The 20,798-nt window shown below is 36.4% G+C and overlaps 1 protein-coding gene across 1 annotated transcript in view; it reads left to right on the top strand.

Annotated features, from left to right (window-relative positions):
- Positions 1–20,798, top strand: part of LOC113228254 (transcription factor EB) — a 148,114-nt gene that overhangs the window by 57,493 nt on the left and 69,823 nt on the right. The window contains exon 2 of the mRNA XM_026461520.1: positions 9,184–9,474. Within this exon, the coding sequence (XP_026317305.1) occupies positions 9,419–9,474 (56 nt within the window). The 5' untranslated portion in view covers positions 9,184–9,418. The remainder of the gene's footprint in view (positions 1–9,183; positions 9,475–20,798) is intronic.

Genomic DNA, 20,798 nt, shown 5'->3' with positions numbered 1-20,798 from the left:
TTTTTGTATTAGACCCGTCGTCCATTTATTTGTAAGTCAATGACTAAAGGTTATTATTATACAGCTTTTACATTGCTCCGAACAGCTCCTGCAGGTAATGATAAATGTATTCAAATGTATATTTACAACGAGCAACCCCTAGAGTTTCTTGCTCATTTTTCTCAGGGAAAGCTGCCTTACGAATAACCAGTAGAGTTTAATCAATATGACGATTTCAAATGTAATTTACTTACCTATAAAATAAAGATGATTTTGAATTTGAATAACCCCGTTTCTATGAGTGAGGTAAGCGCTAGGCATCAGCCATCAATCAGAAAGTTAAGAGTGTAATTCACTGCGCGTGCCCAACGATATTGACTGTATAATATGTAATTCGATGATTAAAATTGGACTTTCAATCATAGTTTGACATTGACAAGGTCCAAAATCCATCTTATCAAATTTATAAAGATACTTTTATTTTCGACAGAAATACGACATCACTTACTCCGTCATGATAAACATTGATAGATTTTCCGTATTTCAAATCACTGAGTAACGTATTTGTAGATTATGTAATCTATTCGTTGTCTATACCATTGCGATTTTTGACACCTGTCATTCTTATCCACATGGCGCCGTTGCTTTATCGTAGTTAAAAGATTTATATCTCGATTGCATGGATAATGCAAAATGGCATTTTAGACGCTGTCGCGACTGCACGCCAGTTCTACAATCAGTTGGCAGTTGTTGCGCTGCCGAGAAGCAATTGGCGTGCATTCGTGTGTGATGCCTTACGACTGCGCTCCGACTGCTGTTTTAAGGGATTTTTTTTTTATTTACTGAAGAAATAGAGCAAATCGAGAATGTTCTAGATGCTAGAGTGCATAGTGAGATTATTAAGAATAAAGGCTTGTATGAACATTTTGATTAATGTAAATGAAGGAAGAGGTTTATCAGTATCGAGCAGGGTAGTGATCGGTAATATCTGTTTAGATTAATGGGAATGCAAAAGTATAAACACCATGTCAAAAAGAGCAACTAGAGTCTTTCTCATTATTGTGAATGTGCATAAAGATTTCACTTCACCTTGAATTGGTCTTAAATGTAAGCTGGACGTCTTTCAAAGAGCGCACCATTTTTTAAATTTTACATCTCCCGGATTAAAACTTGCTACATTATTGTCAAGATTTAACGTATCTTGGGCACACTATCGCGACACGACAAGGCTCCTTTGATTGATGTCTCGACGTGTTTTCATTAGCCTACTTTTTATGGAATTTTCAGAGTAAATATGTCTAGAAAAGAAAACCTTTATTTTTGGCTCGCAGCTTTTGTTGCAACACATGCTTGGCGCTGCGACGAAAGGAGTTATATGTTTTAAGTATAGGACCGTAGTGTCTTACTATAGCAAATCGTTTTGTATCGAAACGACGAAAGCATTTGATTTACTATCGACACGCATAGTAAAAGACAATAAAGACGTCGACACATCAAAAACAAATGGGACTCGGATGTCATTACGTATCATTTGAGTGCACAAGTACCTAACACGGGACGGGCAGACCCCGGTTTTTATTCAACCTCAGCCTATCGGCGCGATTCATTTTTAGCCTTGTAGGACACTAGCATATGGCTTTTTTTTATGCCTTTAGTAAGGATGTATCAGTGCTTTCGTGCACTCGCGATGTTTTTATTGGCTGACTTTACAGAGAGAAGAAAGTTTACATTGTGACTTTTTTATGCGCCTATACCGCGCCTGGTGTTAAGCGACACGCCTGTTTGTAATAGTAATGTTGCAGTGCTACTTAGGCTTTAAGCTACAAAAATCTGAAGGGCACTGCCACTGCGCACGTCAGAGACCTTAGTTGACAAGTTCCCTGTGCCAGTAATTTCACCATATGTATACATCATACCCTTGTCTCCCAGAGTGAAAGCTTCCTACATTCTCATTAGTTTAACACTCCTGTATTTCGGATAAGTTTAGTCTGTCTATAGAATCTGTACAAGTTAACAAACTCGCAGAAATCCTTATCAAAGTTCTTCATTTGGTACTAAATAAAACATCTGATTGTACATGTCATATACTCATCACTGTTATCTTGTTACATTATCATTTATCAAGTAGAACGCATCTATTTGACTTGTCGGCTTGTTTATCTGTCGCCATTTACTCTCGCTATTATTGTTTCGTGAGCATTTTATTCAACACTACTTTAAAGAGACCTTTATATATAACAATCGAACAAACCGACGTTTCGGGCCCTTTACAGGTCCCATTTCAACCGTGACCATGGGACTCGTCGATTTGTTTGAAAAAACAAATATACGCGATTTAAATCCGGAAAAATAGTTTCATTTCCTATGTGTAACAATCGGGAAAACCTAAGAACTCGATATAGACCTTCAAATACTCAACAAATATCGTTTACAGAAGTCGAATGCAATTGATTCTTTTCAGATTAAATCTGCATTTAGTCAAGACTCCAATTATTCAAGGATGAATGTGAACCTGATCGATATTATGATTTAAGGTCCTAAACCTTCTCTCTAAAGAAGTATCCACAATTTGATACGTGTAGTTTTTCGTCATATATTTTTCTGCTCCATCGTGGACCCGAACAGAGAGTGACTTACTTCGTTTAGATTTATTGTAAGTATATATACTACAGTTTACTATTTTACTAGACTAGTTATACAACCACAGGCTAAGTATAACTAAAATAAACCCTCCACCTTAAGACCCTATCAACTATATTAATTTTTTTTGTGAATTAGTTGAGTGTGTGCGTTATTTATTTATTTATTTATGTAACTATATTAATGCATGTCGTACTTGTACTGCGTTCTTTTCAGCACGCATTTTCTTGATTTTATACATTTGCTCGAGTCTCTATCCTTATCCTAGGTTTCTTTTATTGGCGCATGTACACCTTCAGTGTCATTGTGTTGTTGAAATCGTTTCATTTCCCTTTGGTCGCCTGTCTTTGATGCTCTTTTTTCTTCTAGTTTTAGTTTGTAATTTATGTCACTTTTACAACATCGCTATAATTTGTAACGTAAGTATGCCATCATGCATCACTATTTCGATGTTTATACCTAACTAGTATTCATTTAGAGTTTTCTAAAGTACTCTCCATTTGTAATGACACAATAATATTACTATTGTAAATTTAAAATACTCAATGTCTAAGTTCAGCACTACACGTTAAACTAGTGACTTTGTAACAATTGATAGTATCCTATTTAGAGCACGTGCTTTGCTTTCTCACGTAACATAAATGGGTAATAATTGACCGTCACGTGGTCTATAACACGTGCGAAGAGGAATTCATAATAGTTTTGCGCAATTGTGAGTAATACTTATTGCAATTGTAAGACTAATCTATGATTGACTGTAAACATTTTCTTTGTTAAATAAGTTTGGAACAAGAACCGTCCCTTGTGTAACGCCAGTACAATTTTTTTATTACGAAGCTGCACGAAAGATAAACAAGAAAACTAGTTTTATGAGGATGTCTATGATATGGTAAAAGTAACCATTACTCCTTCGCTCTTTTAGTCTATCTCATACCAGCTACGATTCTATAGCTCCTTGCGACTTGCAGTAATGATGAAAAAATACAAGAACCTTAAAGAGATTCATTCAGTAAACAAAAATTGTGTTATTCTATTACTCGGCGTATAAGCACATTCCGTTCAAAACATTATTCTTGAAACACGTAATAGAGTTGTAAAATCTGAAGGTGAAACCAACATCAAACTTGAACTTGGCAATTAGATATTTAATCAAGTGTGAACGGAGAGAATCGTACTTAAACGCGGTAGGAATGGTACGGTGATTTAGTCAAGTATTAAGTTTGTGAAAAATGGTGGATAAATAATATGATGTATATCAGTTACGATGAAGGATTGTTCATTGAAACAATTCAAAAGACCTGCGCATATATCTAAAAAGCATAATTAAAGTATAAATGAATGAGGCAGATCGTTAACATCGTTATCCTAAAACGAAATACTATATACCTACCAAAAGCACCTTGACCAGAAACCTTTTTAAATCCGGGACTTTATTTAGCGCCTAAAGTGCTAACCTTTAGATATCGGACGTCACCAAATATTAGCAAGATACGTAATAGCGTGTTCAACCATATGATATTATTTTGTAATAATATGGTTAAATCAATATGATGCTGATAATCAACAATGTGTTAAACCACAATATTAATACCAAATTTTAGTACGAGAAAATATTGCGCTATTTTCTCAAAACTATGATCATGTTGGCTGACACGTTATTGTTTATCAACATCCTTATAAGTCTCCAGTCGAACTAGAGGTCGAAGTTCGAAAGGGTGGTGTGACCAGGTGGCTGAAAGTCTGGCAGTACCAGTGAGCGTCACATTCCACCTAGCCAAAGACAGAGTTAAGTGGAGAGGATTGATTGCCGGTATACTTGTTCAAAGTCACGATCCTCAGCAGTAAGGGACCGATGGAGAAGGAGGAGGAGCAGGAGGTAAGGAGAGGAGAGGAGATAAGTCGCCAGACAAATAAACTAAAGAAAAAGTTGTTCCAAAGATTGAGCATTCATAGTGGAACATGGTTAATGACCCAAACCGTAAATGATGTCAATGAAAATATGATAATGAAAATTTTAACAATATCCAAAGGAAGGTGGGTCAAACTGTCACAGAAAGACTAAATCAACATGATTGATTGTGATATATTACGATTACAAATTATGATTCGAAAACTACGCGATAATTTTAAATTGTCGTTTCTATAACATTGATTGATCCAGTTTGTTAATTGATTAGATTACCCTACGTATTGTTGTTTAATATTTATAATTTCGAGTACAAAGTGCTTCTATGTCGATTGCTACCTAGACGTCACGTTATTGTTACACAATATTAGCAAGTGTGTGAGATCATAGTATTATCTTGTCTATAATGATTCAAAAAAGAGAAAAGTAATTAATTGCAATACAAATATCTTTTACATAATTTATGTATTTTTATTCTTTTTCTTTAGTTTCTTTATTGGGTATACCTTTATTTATCTTTATTTGTCGCATTGTTTCGCGACTGTGCGCCATTTTGTGTGTGACTCGTTGATCTTACCGCTGACCAGTCGCGATGGGGTAATGTATTTACGGTGACTGTTGTATACAAAATACTTATTACTTCAAATTTAAATATTTTGTGTTAGTTATACGTTTAGTTTCCTTTTACTTTAGTTGTAATTCAAAGGTATGAATTTCACAAATCTCAAAGGTATTTTGTAAAAGTACGTAAAGACCTTTGCTTTCGTATTAATTTACTATATCCCTGCCCTTTGTAATCAAATGAAAAGAAAATTATTGTCTTCACAGATATTGTTACCAGTATAAATTCAACGAACTCCGACATCACTTCATCTTTCCCAATCAAAATATATTATGCTTAATGACAGAAATTCCGTAGGTTCCAAAATTTTTCTTGTTCTTCTTCTTGTACTGCTTCTCCAACAACGGTCTCACTCTAGGTGTAATAAGCAAATCTAAGCTGGTAAATTCTCCAGTTTTTTTAATGCAACAACACTTGAACTAAACAGAGCAATAAAAAAACCAAAAGAATACAAAAGGAAAATAAAGTATCCATAACATAAAAGATAATATGCACATCTGTTAGTAAAGTAAAACTCGAAAACCACATAACAATATATAAAATTGAAGGCAAAGTCCTTGAGATAAATAGTTCTGGCATTGACGTGTCCACTAACACAATTTTCGAGATATACTAATCTTCTTATTGATAGTTTCAGTTAGAGAGTATAACGTAATGTGAACATCAGTTTTTCAACTCAATTTAGGCTCCTTAAGGTTGTTAGATAGGTTTGTAAGGCTATGTGTACTGGCGCAGTATGAAGTAGGACATGTGGTTAACTTATACTGGACCCTCGTGAAATGCATTACAAATATATAATACTAGCTAGTCCCCGCGAGCACTTCGAGTAGCCTACACTTTATTGATCTGCGTGTCTTATGGCTCTGCCACCAATGAGATTTGGTAGTGGACTTTAGAGTCAACGGCTTAGCGGTGGCAACCGTTAACAGCTCCCGTACCTATCTGGAAAATAGGGAGGGTACTGTACGTGCACCCGGGGCGGCTTACCCGAGGCAATAGCCTCTTAAAAACCGGACGAGGTCAGTGACAACGGTCTGTGACAACCCTGTACACTGGCTGATTTGGGGTCAGGACCTAAAATTAGAAGGTTCCTGTGCATTGTCATAGTTTTATTGGTTCTCCATACAAATTTTCATCCCCTATGTCCTTCTCCTAGGTTCCATCTATCTCTATACGAAATTTAGGCGTGAAAACGTGAAAGACTGAGTTACCTTCGCATTTATAATATAAGTTTGTATAATTTGGTCCGAGAGATAAACCTTTATAGACGATAGTAACATCTTCACTCTATCTTATCGTAAATTCAATTACTATATAGATTTCATCTTTAACAAAACTAGTTTCCAGTTGATTTCCAACTGTTTCAATTGGCCAACAGCCTTACCTTACCTTACCTTAGACTTGTCCCTTCGGTGGCACCTCTTGTGCATCACTTACCTTTCCGAATTGTAACGTAACCTGGCAGGCCTGTCCTTAACTTAAAATACGACAGATATATACAACAAGGACAATTTTACTAGTGTCATTTTCCCTCTTTTTGTTATCCTTAAAGACACACGTCGTTTTAACTACGTAATTATCATTTTATCCTCTATAAATTTCACGTTTAAATACAGTATGTTGCATATCATCCGTCATAATACATTTTTATTTTTCCTTATGCTGGCGTTCTTCCGCTCACTTTTATCAATGGCTTAATCATGCCTTCGGATGTGGGTTTTTATGTTTTATCTTTTTTCTATTGTAGTAAAGTAACACTTGTATTGTTTCCGTTATCTTCAGATTGAGTTGCATCTTTATTTCTTAGTGATACATTTTAATAGAATCTCATTGTCATCATCCGCTCTTATAGATCCAAGTTGGTTTCAGAGTCTTTTGTCTAATTTTACCACATTTGTACGAAAATGTCGGGTAATATTTCTAGCAATATCTATCAGTCTTATCTTTGTTAATTGACTCTTCGGTGTTCATTAGAAGATTTACAAATTTCAGAACAATAACTACGCCTTTTTAAGAAATACTGGTTGACTCTACTTACCACTTAGAATTACTATATCTTTGCAATTGGAACTAGATGTCCAATAACAATGGCGGTATTAAAGTAACCGAGCTGTTACCAAGTCTACGCAGTACTCGTTTAATAATACTTTGACAGAAGTGTGAGTTACATAAGCGAAACGTGGAAAAAGATTAAAATAGCATGATTGATCGATTGTATTGTAACTCTTGACGAATTTATAGATTAATAACCCAAATATTGTTATATGTGAAATCCAAAATGATTGAAGGTTTTTTATATCACAGTCCAGATTGATTTGTATTTATAATCGTGGTTAATGGAATTAAAAAGATTATTTGTTAAAAATAGATCCTTGTGATTTACGTCACAGTTACAATAATATATTTGATAGAGAACATCTAAATGGTACTTGCAGTACCAGACGTTTATGACTCCGTTGTGGATGCACTGCTACTAATTGATTTTGTGATTTCCAATGCGTCCAATAATTTCACATATCTAAATGTATTGGCACCCCTAATTCACTCAATTACTTCAGAAGAAGTAGTAATAGCAGAAGAGCTTCTTGTGAAAGACTTTGTCCGATGAGCTATAAATAATAATAAATAAGAACATAACTTACGTTGCTCTGATCCCAAAGTAAGCAACTAAATCACTTCTGTTATGGAAATTGGAAACAACTACGGCACCGCAAATATTCAGACCCGAGACAATATTGAAAAGTTTCTACATTGAACCGGCCGGGGATCGAACCCTGGACTTCAGAGATGGCGACACCGTGAAAACCCGTGTGTAAGCCACTCGACCACGGCAGTCGTCAAGTATATTGCGACCATACCTATTTCTACCGCCAAGCCGTAATGTGAAAATACTGCGTACTGGTTTCTAAAGGGTAAGGAAGCCGGTAAAACTAAACGCACATGGGCTTGTTAACTTTATTTGTCAGCGTTTTATAGATCTTTGCCATTTTAAATTTGAATGACACTACAACTGTTATGGATAGGCGCGTCGCTTATCACCAGGCACACGACTTGTCCGTCCCGTCACTTGCTATCATAAAAAACAATATTTTTAGATCTGTATTTTTTACATCAGAAATTAAGCTTATCAAATTATTATACAGTGAGCATATTAACATAAAATACTTGCCTGATTTGAAGCTCGGATGCGTCTTTCGTGCACCTTATACAATACACCTCTCGTGGTAAAGTGCAGTAGAACTCCTTGTGAAAGACTTTGTCCAGGAAAGTACTGCCGCTTTACCTATTTCTGCAGCCAAACAGTAATGCTTACATTACTGCGTTCCGGTTTTGAAGGATAGGGTGCTGGTGAAATTACAGGCACATGAGGCTTGTCAGATTGTCTCAATGTGACACAAGCAGTGGTAGTGACCCTCAGATTTTTACGATTTAGAGCTAGAGTGACACTGCAACGCTTATGAGTTTCGTTTACCACCAGACGCACAAACTGTTCGTTCCTTCACTTGTGGTATTATATAAAAAAAAGGCATTTACAGCTTCCCATATCTCTGCAGTGACATGAAAAGGGATTATAATCACACTTATGTTGTTAAACAATGATTTTATTGAACAAACAAAAGCGATGTAATTAAATCACAATATAATTACCTAAAATTCCATCTTAACCGTTGACGCTGCTTAAATATTTAATATTTGGTCTTTTTCAGTATCCACTATCAGTGATAGTGACTTTATCACGGACTGTGCAATCAGCTATCATGTATCATCATTCATCATGTCAAATCTTGACGTGATTTCAATGCGAGCATGTATCATTTTGATACACATTGTCGTCAAGTGAAGTCTCACTACCTTATATAACTTTGTTATGTAATTACCTTCTTTAAACTTCTTTATCATTAAAATTCAACGTCATAATACGAATTTGATACATTCGGTAACATACAACTATCAGTTACTTATATTTCTAACTACATAAGATTAAAGCATTAAATCAATCAATCAATGTATTTTTAAACTAATACATTTCTAACAGTAAGCTCAGCAGTATTAAACGCAGTGATTTCGAAGTGAGAAGTTCCTAACTATTAAATGGACGGGACTTTTAGAACGAAAAGTGTTTAAACTAAGTACAGTGAACTACAAAAGTTATAATGTCAGTGAGGTGACAGGAGGAGCAGCCTTAAGGCTGGTTGGTAAAGACATTAATCATTCCGTTATTAAAATTCGTCACCAAGGGCCCGGCGGAGACAGACAAGGATCAGTGCAAAATGACAAAGGGCCCTCGGAAAGTGAAACTAGTCATTGTAGTCAACAATAAGAAAGAGTGAGTATACTTTTGTATATACATGTGCTTTTTAGTTGTAAGTCTGTAGTCACACAAGCTGAACTGAATATGACTGTTGGAATGCTGTGGGAAAGCAGTTAGGATGCAGTCACGCTGGATTGTACATGCAAAAATTAACCTGTATTCACAGGTCCACCAACATTTACATACTATTAGGTCCAACAATTTATCTGTTCTCCTAGGTCCACAAACTTATTTGTAGTCGTAGATCCATCGACGTATCTGCACTTGTTGTTCTACCAGCTTATCAGTACTTTTAGATCCAATAACTTATCTATATTCGTGGGTCTACAAACTTATCTATATTTTAGGTCCACTTATCTGTACTTTTACGTCAAACAGTTTATCTGGATCAACCAACTTATTTGTACTCCTAGATCCACCAGTGAAACGTCTGTTTTCAAGCCGGCAACGACAGTGGTTTCCTGTAACATCTACTCAAGCCATAAACAATGCTCTGAAATTTTATCTTAATAACGTAGGAGTGACGCAACAACGACGCAACTACGCAATACTTCATAATATTTGTTGTAGTTATTTGCTAAAGCAAATCTCCTTGTTTTGTTGTCACGTGATCTTATTAAGTGTTCAAATATGACGTTGCTGTGGTAGGGTAGTCTCCATACACTACCCTACTGTATTATGTACTATATTTTAAGTTCGTGACGTAATTTTTTTATTATTAAAAAGATTATGACGTAAGTTACATAGATTTATGAACGTTCCGTTACAGAGTCTCGCGCTAACGGTAAAAGAAAGCTTAATGATATGAAACCTGCATGTTAAAAAAGGTTCACAACCCCTGGTAAACGTGGGAAGTCCCTAATCTGCATAAGGATGACGTGGCATATAGTGGGACGTAACAATGTTAGTGGTGATTTATTTTTTTATTTTATTTTTTTATTTTTATTTTTTTTTATTTTACAGTTGTAGGGAAACTAACAGCTAACTTATGAATAATTACAAATAAGTAGTACTGAGGGCCAATTATAAGTTTCCACAGATAAAATTTAAAAAAGTGTACATTATAGGTTGTTTATAAAACCGTACTATCATGCATTTGATTTATATAAATATAGATATAATACGTAAGAACCTATTAACCCATATATTAATTTAGAATACAAAAAATATGAAAATGAACTAGATAACTAATAATAAAGAAATAAAGTAAATTATTACTAACATAATCTTTAGGAATGTAAACAAGAGAAAAAATGATTGCGTAGTAATTGCTTCAACTTGTTTGGAGAAGTATTAAAGAAATCTATATCGTGCTGCCTCGCTATCCTATTATAACTGTTACTCGTTCGGATGAAAAACGAATTTCGCCTATAATTTACTCTCGCAGTAGGAACATGAAGTGTGTTGTTATGACGAAGTGAACCCCATGGAACACACAAACCAATATTACTAAGGAGCTCTGGACAATCAACCGAGCCATTGGCTACCTTGATTAAGTATATGACATCAGCTATCCGTCTTCGCTCATGCAACGGGAGTATATGAAACCTTTTACACCGCTTATAATAATCAGAAATATAGATTTTAGATCGAAACTGCATGTAGCGTAAAAAACGTTTCTGAAGTCTTTCAATTCGCGTTTCGTATATTTTATAGAAAGGGTTCCACACTTGAGAGGCGTATTCTAAGTGGCTACGTACATAAGCGCAGTAGAGAATTTTAAAGGTTTTTATAGCTTTAAAATCACGTGAAATTCGCATTATAAAACCAAGCGCTTTTGATGCTTTATTAACGATTTCATTAATGTGGATATCGAAATGCAATTTGCTGTCAAAGTATATACCGAGGTCACGGATGGTTGTTACTCTTGAGATGTCAATGTTCAACAGTTTGTAGGTAAAATTTAAGGGTTTACATTTACGAGAGAAAGTACAGACATAGCATTTAGATACATTGATGTCAAGTTTGTTTAAGTTACAATAGCTTTCAAATCTGGAGAGGTCTTCCTGTAGTCGCAACGCATCTTGAGTAGAGTTGATGGGAAGCATTATTTTCATGTCATCGGCATACATAATTATTTTAGAATAAGCAAAACACAAAGAGATGTCATTGACGAAGATATTGAAGAGCAATGGGCCCAACAATGATCCTTTATGAAAAAGAACTATGGATATAAGAATATATGTCAGAAAATCCTCATGGTTGTCCTCCGCCCGGGAAGGCGAGGTGTATATCGGAATAGTACCAACTAAAACCTGGCGGTGTTTCGTCCCATAGCTTTTCGGTGGGAACGCGGGAACGATCGAACAATATGTGTGGCCCTGGTCTACCTTCTAGTTCGGAGAGAAGGCGTCCTTTGTGCAATTGTATAAAGCCGGCTTTATTTTAGTTCGATTTATAACAGTGAGATTGGCGGCACTAATTAATGATTATTTGTATTAATAGAGTTATTTTATAGCGTATTCAGTTCTTAATGTTCGTTGTTTTCAGTCCACGTGGCGCCGTTTACGTCCAAAGTATTCAAAAAGCGCGCGTTATTTTTTAAGTAGCCAATTTTAACAAATAAAAAATTTAAGTATGACCAGTAAGTTCCTTTTTAACCGACCGAATGATTCTCTTTTTGTTTATTTAATAAAACGTGTTTTACGGGGTGTCCTATTAAAATTTTGGTTAGAGCTGTCACTGTGTTTTTGTCCTATGCGTCTTGCTCTCTGTTGTCAGGGGATGGTGTTGTCTAAGGGTGGCAAATTAGGGGATGAATCCGAATTTGCGCCCTTTCCGGTAACGAATTACAATAAAACTTGGCAAATAGATGTAATTCCACAAACTTTTGAGGTAGAAAGACAAAATAACTCTTTGCTAACATTATCTTATGAACTACTAGTTGTAACTAGTGAAAATCTTTTACTGCTGACTATAGTGCCAATACAAAATAGATATTAATAGTATTGCATAGGCAGTATATCTGCCCAGCGAGTACAGTTGACACGATAATTAAATTGTCATCATCATCATTGCATTTCCGTTCGCGTATGTACCCCCTATCTGTTCTCACGCTATGTTTTTAAGTTTTGCTTTTGTAATAACTCCGTAGCGATAGTGCTTACGGTGTTATTAGCAGGGTTCTGGGTTTGATTTACAATGCTTATTGAATATTTTTCTAAGTGTGAGCCAATTTTAATCTTCACGTCAGGACAAGAAAATCCATGACTAGTTGTGGAACGTGTATTGTATGAGTTGACACAGAAAGTTAATTTGTACTTTTGAAATCGTAGTTTGCTAAAAGGCCAGTGTAGTTTAAATTCTATTCATTATAGTTAAAAAATATTAATGAAAGGGCCTGGTCACCTTGCATTGCCAAGCGGATGCAAGCGATTTTACACTTATTACGTCTTGTAATTAAGATGATTTCGTGATAACATTTGCATATAATGAGTCTTCAGAGTTCATTCATAAAGTAGGAGGTAATTTTGCAAGAAACTTTTGTTATAGTACACAAACCGTTGTACTGTGCACTTATGTGGCAAATGATTCATCGACAACCATATACGGCCCACTGTTAGACACGGATCTCCTCTCGGACACGTTTTCCGCTGTGTACCTTCTTCGATACGCAGGATTTCCCCGGAAAGCTCATTCATGGTTTTCAAATTAAATTTCACACATAAATTCCGAGAAACTCAATGGTGCTATCCCGGATTCTAACCCACGGCCTCTGCTCGAGAGGCGGAAGGTCAAACCATATCACGGCTTGATTGTATCTGTACCTCGAAATTATATCAATATTTTTTTTATATCAACTGAACTAAATTGAAGACGTTCAGTACATTTTTGAAATAGCTTAAATTTCGTTTGTTAAAAATAAATTCTGAAATAAAGCCAGCGTCCCTGCTGCTCAACCCATGCAAAATTAACTGTACTAGTATGGAAAAAAATTTTAGTATCTACCCTTAAGGTGAAATTCGTCAGCTCCAAAACCATTGCCTCTCTCAACGAACTGATAACTAGCCTGCTATCTTTTGCGCTTTGTAACACGAAGGCGTAACTCACACTTGCGCAGAGTCGAAGCATCGGCGGGTCATGTTTTACGCCTATAGCATATTCATCTCTATTTTCCTATTATTAGGGTACAAGTTTATGTTAGCAAATATGCTTGTGCGCAAAAGTCTTTGAACTGGTTCAGGATTGTGATCCAGGCGCGCCAATGCGAGCGTCGCCATGCATTGTCGTTGAAAAACAGGACGTGACGCTTCGACCCTACGCCAGTGTAAGTTGAGCCTAAGTGTAAAAACTCCTATGTTAAAGATCTTAGTAACAGATATTAACTAGGAAGCGCTGCGGTCGTGATAACTCGATAAGTTACTGTAATTAACTTGATTTGAATGAAGTAACTTAACAGTTTGATTTTAATCAAATGCTGTAATAATTAAGGACCAGATTGCCAATGGCTGGAAATGTAATTTTTTGAGGTCGATCTTTGTATTAATAATTATAACAAATTAGTGGAGTAATTTCATTAATTTCAATATCATGGCGATCTATAGTCATCCGCTGGTAGTTGTAAAGGTACCTGGTTATGTGTGATTCAATCTGCAGGAATAATACTCTCTAAATATTAAATAACTTCCTAAAAAAATATTTATTTAATAGCCTCAGTGGCCGAAAGGTTACCATGCCGGACTGCCACTCAGAGGTCCCAGGTTCGGTTCCCGGGCCGGGTGAAATATTTGTATGGCGTGCATTTGTTTCTCTCGGGGCTTAGGCGTAATTTGTGGTTGTCCATGTGTGTGTCCATGGCACCCGCGACACAGGGTTATGTTGAGTGTGTTACTATATTACTGTAGATTAGATTATAATACCTACATTGAAAACCAAAATTCGTAAGTTCCGCTGGTGCGTTCCGTGGCTTAATTGGCATCGCGTCTGGCTCTGGTACGGCCTGCTAGAAGACGTCGGTTCGAATCCGGCCGGATCGAAGGAATTTTTTCTTAGTGTTCGATCTATGGATTAATAATTATTACAAACTAGCGGTAATATCACAAAAATAATTTAATATTATGATGGTCAAACATTCTATAAACTTAAAAATTATTATTATTAAGGCGACATCTCTAGTCAGCTGCTGGTAACAGTGAATTTCATATATTTCTCACAGATGGCGTTACATCAAAAAAGTTGTTAAAATCATAAAGATCTGCAACAAGCACAGAGAAATTCGCAAGGTCTGTTGATTCGTTCCGTAGTTTAGTTGGGAGAGTGTTAGCCACGGTATCGCGAGGTCGCTGGTTCGAGTCCAGGCAGATCGATGGAATTTTCCTGTATTCGATCTTTGTATTATTTAATTAGTAGCAGTAAAGATTCTTGTGAAAGAGTTCGTCCAGGGAAGTACTGCCATCTTACCTATTTCTGCTGCTAAGCAGTAATGTGAGAATTAGTGCGTTCCAGTTTTGAAGGGTGCTGGTCACATGGGACTTTTTAACTTATGTCTCAGGATAACGAGCGCAGTAGTAGTGCGTCAGATGCTCGCGATTTAAAGCTCTGAGTGGCACTCCAACAGTAATGGAAAGGCGTGTCACTTGGCGTTATAAAAACAACCTTCACTGAAGTTCATTGAGCATTTAACTTCAGACTTTACACATAGAAACCCTTGGCCTATATATAAGCCTAACGTCGTCATGCGTCTCGCTTTGAGCGACACCCGCTTTTAAGCTTTGTGTCCCGCTGTCCTCAAAATAACAATGTTTGACATTAGTTTTGAAAAAATGTGAAAGCGAAAAAAATGGCGCAAAAACGAAAAATATTAAAAAAAAACCAGCCATATATAAAACCACCCCAGCAGATTACAAAAGATTCGTTCCTTTTTCAAATTTTTGATCATTAAATATTTTTAGTTTTTTTTAACTATCATAAACATGTGTTTTTTGTTAAATTAGAAAACTAAGCAGCAATTTTGCACGACTCTACTGGGTTCGCGTAGTAGCAAATTAATTTACTTCCATTTTTATTAAACTCAAGAAGTGCGAGTCCGGCTTCGAACGCACGGCCTCTCCTTGAGAGGCGGTAGGTCTAACTATTAGGCGGTAGGCTACCACGGCTTTACGACTCGTTCCAAAAGATTTCATTGAGATTCAGTTTTCATAAAAAAAAAGAAGATTGCTTTAATGTTTTCGCAACTGCTTAGTTGCGATTGTTCGTAACGTATTGTTCACGTATATTCGTGTAAAATTGTTTGTTTCTCTTACTACGGTATGTTATTGTAAATGACAAATGTTGATTTTCCATGATTAGCTTAACAGGTGAACACGGAAACCGATTTGCGCCGTCCTTGGCGCTAGGAAGAGCGCCATTTGACGCGCCGATGGAAGGTCGCGGAAGGCGCAAGTCATGGGTGCCTGTGTCATTATTATGGCCGTCGCCTGTAGGAAGAGATGTTGATTATGTGTTTGAGTAATAATAAATCTATGCGAAATTAAAAAAAGAATACTATAGTTCATAAGCGAATTTGCGCAATGCCTCCGATTCGTATGCGTTCCGAATCCGGTCCTTCCATCCTTAGGTTATTCGGAACTGGAGAAACGTCTCATAAGCTCCATCAGCTCATTCCGCCAGCCATCGGAAATCCACACGTACGCCGATATCATCCTTACTTGGTCGATATTCCCTTCAGGCGTACTAAGCGCTTTTCATCATCTTTTATTGTACGCACAGCCCAGGAATGGAATTCCCTGCCTGCGACTGTGTTTCCGAGCACATACAACCTGAGTATCTTTAAGGCGAGACTGAATAGCACCTTCTGGGCGAGCTCGTTCCATCTTAGATCCTATCTTTGCTCCAGCTAATAAACGTCGGTTTTCGGTGTCAGGAAGTGAGCGTGTCTTATAGCTCCGCCACCAATGAAGAGATTGGTGGACTTAGAGTCGATGGCTTAGCGGTGGCAACCGCTAAATGTGCAACGGGAAGTGAGTGTGCCTACAGCTCCGATACCTATCTGGAAAATAGGGCGGGTACTGTACGTGTACCCGAGGCGGCTCACCCAGCCACTAGCCTCTCAAGAACCGGATGAAGTCAAGTGACAGAGGTCTGTGACAACTCTGTACACTGGCTGATCGGCGGTCAGATCCTGAACTTATAAGGTTTCTGTGCGCGCACATGTTGTAGTGTCCTTCTCGTATACCCTAAGGGTCGGTAGAGAGGGTCACTACAATCAAAACTAATGTAGAAAGATATGGGGCTACTATGCACCAGTATCTTCGTACGCTACACGAAATTAGTTTATTGATAAATGTTTTAAGTAAAAATTCTAAAATGTGTATTGAAAAACCATAATATTACGTTCTTAAAAGATTACAAAACACTATGAGTATCGTAAAACGTATTCGTAACGTTAACGTGTACGTATTGATAAGTAGCTAATGAAATAACCATTGTTTGCATGGATTTGTTTTTATTTAAATCTGCCGTGAATTCGAGTGGCTATTAGCATTTGATTTTTTGAAACCAAGTGACGGACGAACAAATCGCCCACCTGGTGGTAAGTGACACGCCTGTCCATAATAGTTGCTGTATCACTCGGTGCTTTAAATCACAAAGATTTGAGGGGCACTGCCAGTGTGTCCGTCACCCTGAGACATAAGTTGTCAAGTCCCATGTGCCTGTAATTTCACCATAAGCTATCTGAAACCAGGGAAACGAGATATGCAACCTCCTCCAATCTTCTTTTATTAACCGACTTAAAAAAAAGAGGAGGTTCTCAATTCGACTATATGGTTTTTTTTGTATGTTACGCGATAACTCCGGTATTTGTAAACCGATTTTCATGATTCTTATTTTGTTGAAAAGAGGGTACCTCCATAGTGGTCCCATTTCATTTTGAAAAAAACCATTCACCTCTAAGGGTGGCTGATCTCGCATGAACATTAATTTTTATAAATAGCGCCTAAATTTTACTTAAGGAGCAATATTTTAATTGTTGGTTTTGCTATTCTCCAATTCAAGGCGTTTTTCTCTCAATATACTTTGAGTAGTGAGAACCGATTTTTATTATCTACTGTGTCAAGTCCCGCATAGTGACGAACTAGGGGATATTTCAGTAAAACTTGGCAAATAGATGTAATTCCACGTACTTTTGAGGTCGGTTTTTTTAGTACTCTATACTGAGATTATGTCTTATTTAGTTTCAGTTTTATTGTTAACCAAATCAGCGTAATGGACATTGCTCAAAGGGGGAATAAAAACTTTAGGTGTTCTAGTGTATGCACATAATGTACCATAGACAATGTAAGTTACACTCCGGCCTGGCGTTAAAAAAAAAACATTCCCGCCATTACGCCACTAGACAGTCGTGTGAGCGAACGTACTGCACGCGTACGTGAAGTAAACACATATTGTTTCATTGAGCTATCCCTGTACTAAGTAGTGTAGATGCCACAGGTGTCAGTAACTAAGTAAAATGCAAGTGCGTTATTTATGATATGACAAAGAGGGCAGAATATACCACTGCACGCAAAAATATAACTACTTTTCTTTGTGTCGTAGTGCTTTTATAGATTCAATATGAAATGTTCGCAAATAAAAAGCAGCAGGCGGCACTCACTGAAAGCACCTGACTGTAAAGCTCATAGTTGGTTTGAGATCCGTGTAGTGAAACGAAGTACGCCGTGCTGTTGTATTCTGATGTTTGATTTTACAGCAAACGCCGTTCTGTCCAAGAACGTGTTAACTAACATCACTATGTTTGTACGTTATTTATCGTATATTTTGTTTGTCTCTATATTTTTTGTTTGTAAATAAAAACAAGAAGTGCTACGAACAAAATTGATGGTCTAAAGTTAATACTATTGAATTTTTTACGTATTTTTTTTTTGTATTTACGTCATCGAGTTGTAAATTAAAATTAAAAACTATTTTTAATTAAATTCGATTAAACAGTACTATACTCATAATCATTAACTGCCTCAGTGGCCGAACGGTTACCATGCCGGACTGCCACGCAGAGGTCCCAGGTTCGATTCCCGGACCGGGAGAAATATTTGTATGGCCTACATTTTTTTCTCGTGAGTTTGGGTGAAATTTGTGGTTGTTTATGTGTGTGTCCACGGCATCCGCGATACAAGGTTGCCATAGTGCGGGGCTATGTTGAGTGTGTGCGTTATTATTATTATTCGTATGGCAATTTTTTCTGAGAAGAACGAGTAGGACGCTTTAAAGGTTATTGTTTGTGAATAGACATGTGTGTACATTTATATCAAATGTTAGAAATAGAAAAAACAAGAAAGAGCTAACCGAATTTCGATCATGGTTTTTTGTCATCCAATTACGTAGAAGGTGTGCAGGATAGTTTCCCAAAGTAGTCCCTACTGCCCCCAGTGGGCGCTGATGAGTCCTCGGGGGATGGTAGGGCCACCGCATTTCAAAAAAAAATAAAGCTGATATACCTATATAAACTACTATACATTTTTTCCTTGTGATTTTTTGTGTTAAGTTAATATAAAAAATACGTGTTTTCAACTCTTTTTTGTGGTAGCTCACCACCACACCCACATTGAAATTTTTTTCGAGAACATAACACAGAACAGAACAGCTTTTTGTACAAAGGATTTGATTTTATTGATTGGTTGGTATTTATTTGCATAAACTATGTTTTACAAAAGGTGGTAAATAGTATCAGTTTTCATATTTTACAAAAACTGGCATGCAAATTTTAAATTTTATTACATTAAAAATTTTGTAAGTCTACAGTCAATTCTAATAATGTAAATAGAGTTATTAATTATACATTTTATAAGTAATACTAAGTTGTTGTCATGCAGAAGTAAAAATTAAAATAGAAAAATAATGAAAATGAAAATATAATCAATTCATATCATTGTAGGTCAAATCAATTACATAGTCAAATTTGAAGAGCTTTGTATGAAAAGAAGTCTGTAATGGAGTACAATTTTTTGTCCCTCAGCCATGACATCAGCTTACGTTCAAATAAATGATCATAATTTATGTCTTTTATATCAGAGGGTAAAGTATTATATATTTTCACACACATGGCCCCAGTACTACTGTGATTAACTAATCTGTCTAGGCACCTTACATTTGTAAAAACGTTTTTGTATCACTATAGTCTTAAACCTCGTAAATGGGAAATTCTGAATATCGACCCGAATCGTATTATAGAAGTGTTATACATTGCCCCATAAATGGATTTGTCACTTTGTAAAGACGTTTTTATTTACGATACTATTCCGGAGTACTGTGGACCCAAATAAGCATTTTAAAAAAATGCCGAAGCAAAACCTTTAAGTTCTATGTTGGGGATATAAAAACAATAGCAACTGCTAAGACTCTACGATACTTTTGAGGGAATATTTTTAAATGAAGCGCGTATAAGAGCACGTCAAATTTGACACTTTCGAATAACGTTCTTATTGCGAACGGTATAAAATTGAATGTAATTAAATTATAAGTATTAAGTTTGACATTCTCTAGCCCTTTACAACTTTGTAAATTTCTCGCGGAACTGAAAAAGCTTTGACGCATTGGAAATTATATTAAATTCTATTTTTTATCATGAATAAGGTAATAATATAATAATAACACCTATTAAAGTACAGGATTGGGTCGATAACGTCTGTCGCATGCTCTCATGGCAATGTGCTAATACAGCCACTTCGGAAAACGACCAGGCAGACCGAAAATAGAGATGGCGGGATGACTTTGACGCGTCTATACGGGATTATCTTAACCGAGAGCTATGGATGTCAAAAGGAGAGGTTAAAAACCTGCAGTGTGACACAATTACAGCCTTGCGCAATTATTTAGGATGGGAGAAAGGAGTCCTTGGCGCACACTAGGCAATAATCTGCGAGTACCTTATATTGGCAAATCCCATCACCATGACGGCAAACATCACTATTTATGGCATCTATACGATAAGAAGAAGAAGAATACAGCATAATTTAAAAAAACACGTCCGTGTAGTTTTACAACTTTTGAGCAGATCTAAATAAATCGTCATATGAAGAATACTCTCAATCTGGTTGAGATCATTGATCATTGTAATTATATTGAGACCCTTCTAAGATTGTATTGTAATTACGATAATATTTTAGCAAATATTCTGTTAAAATCTATTTGCAATGGCAGTGGAATGTTAGTGGTTGCATATTCATTCATTCAATTACTAACGACCGATGTTGCCTTACTTAAACTATCATGGAAATTACTATGCATATCTTAATTCGTATCTCGTTTAAATAGCAACTTAATACACTACACCCATTGACTTACAAATAAATGGACGATGGGTCTAATACAAAAACCACGAAAAAAATGTCCCAAGTCAACCT

This window comes from Hyposmocoma kahamanoa, unplaced genomic scaffold (assembly GCF_003589595.1).
Source record: "Hyposmocoma kahamanoa isolate Upper Pololo Valley unplaced genomic scaffold, ASM358959v1 224, whole genome shotgun sequence".
Classification (NCBI taxonomy): domain Eukaryota; kingdom Metazoa; phylum Arthropoda; class Insecta; order Lepidoptera; family Cosmopterigidae; genus Hyposmocoma; species Hyposmocoma kahamanoa.
Note: the sequence above shows the minus strand (reverse complement) of the source record. Positions and strands in the feature narration are given on the sequence as shown.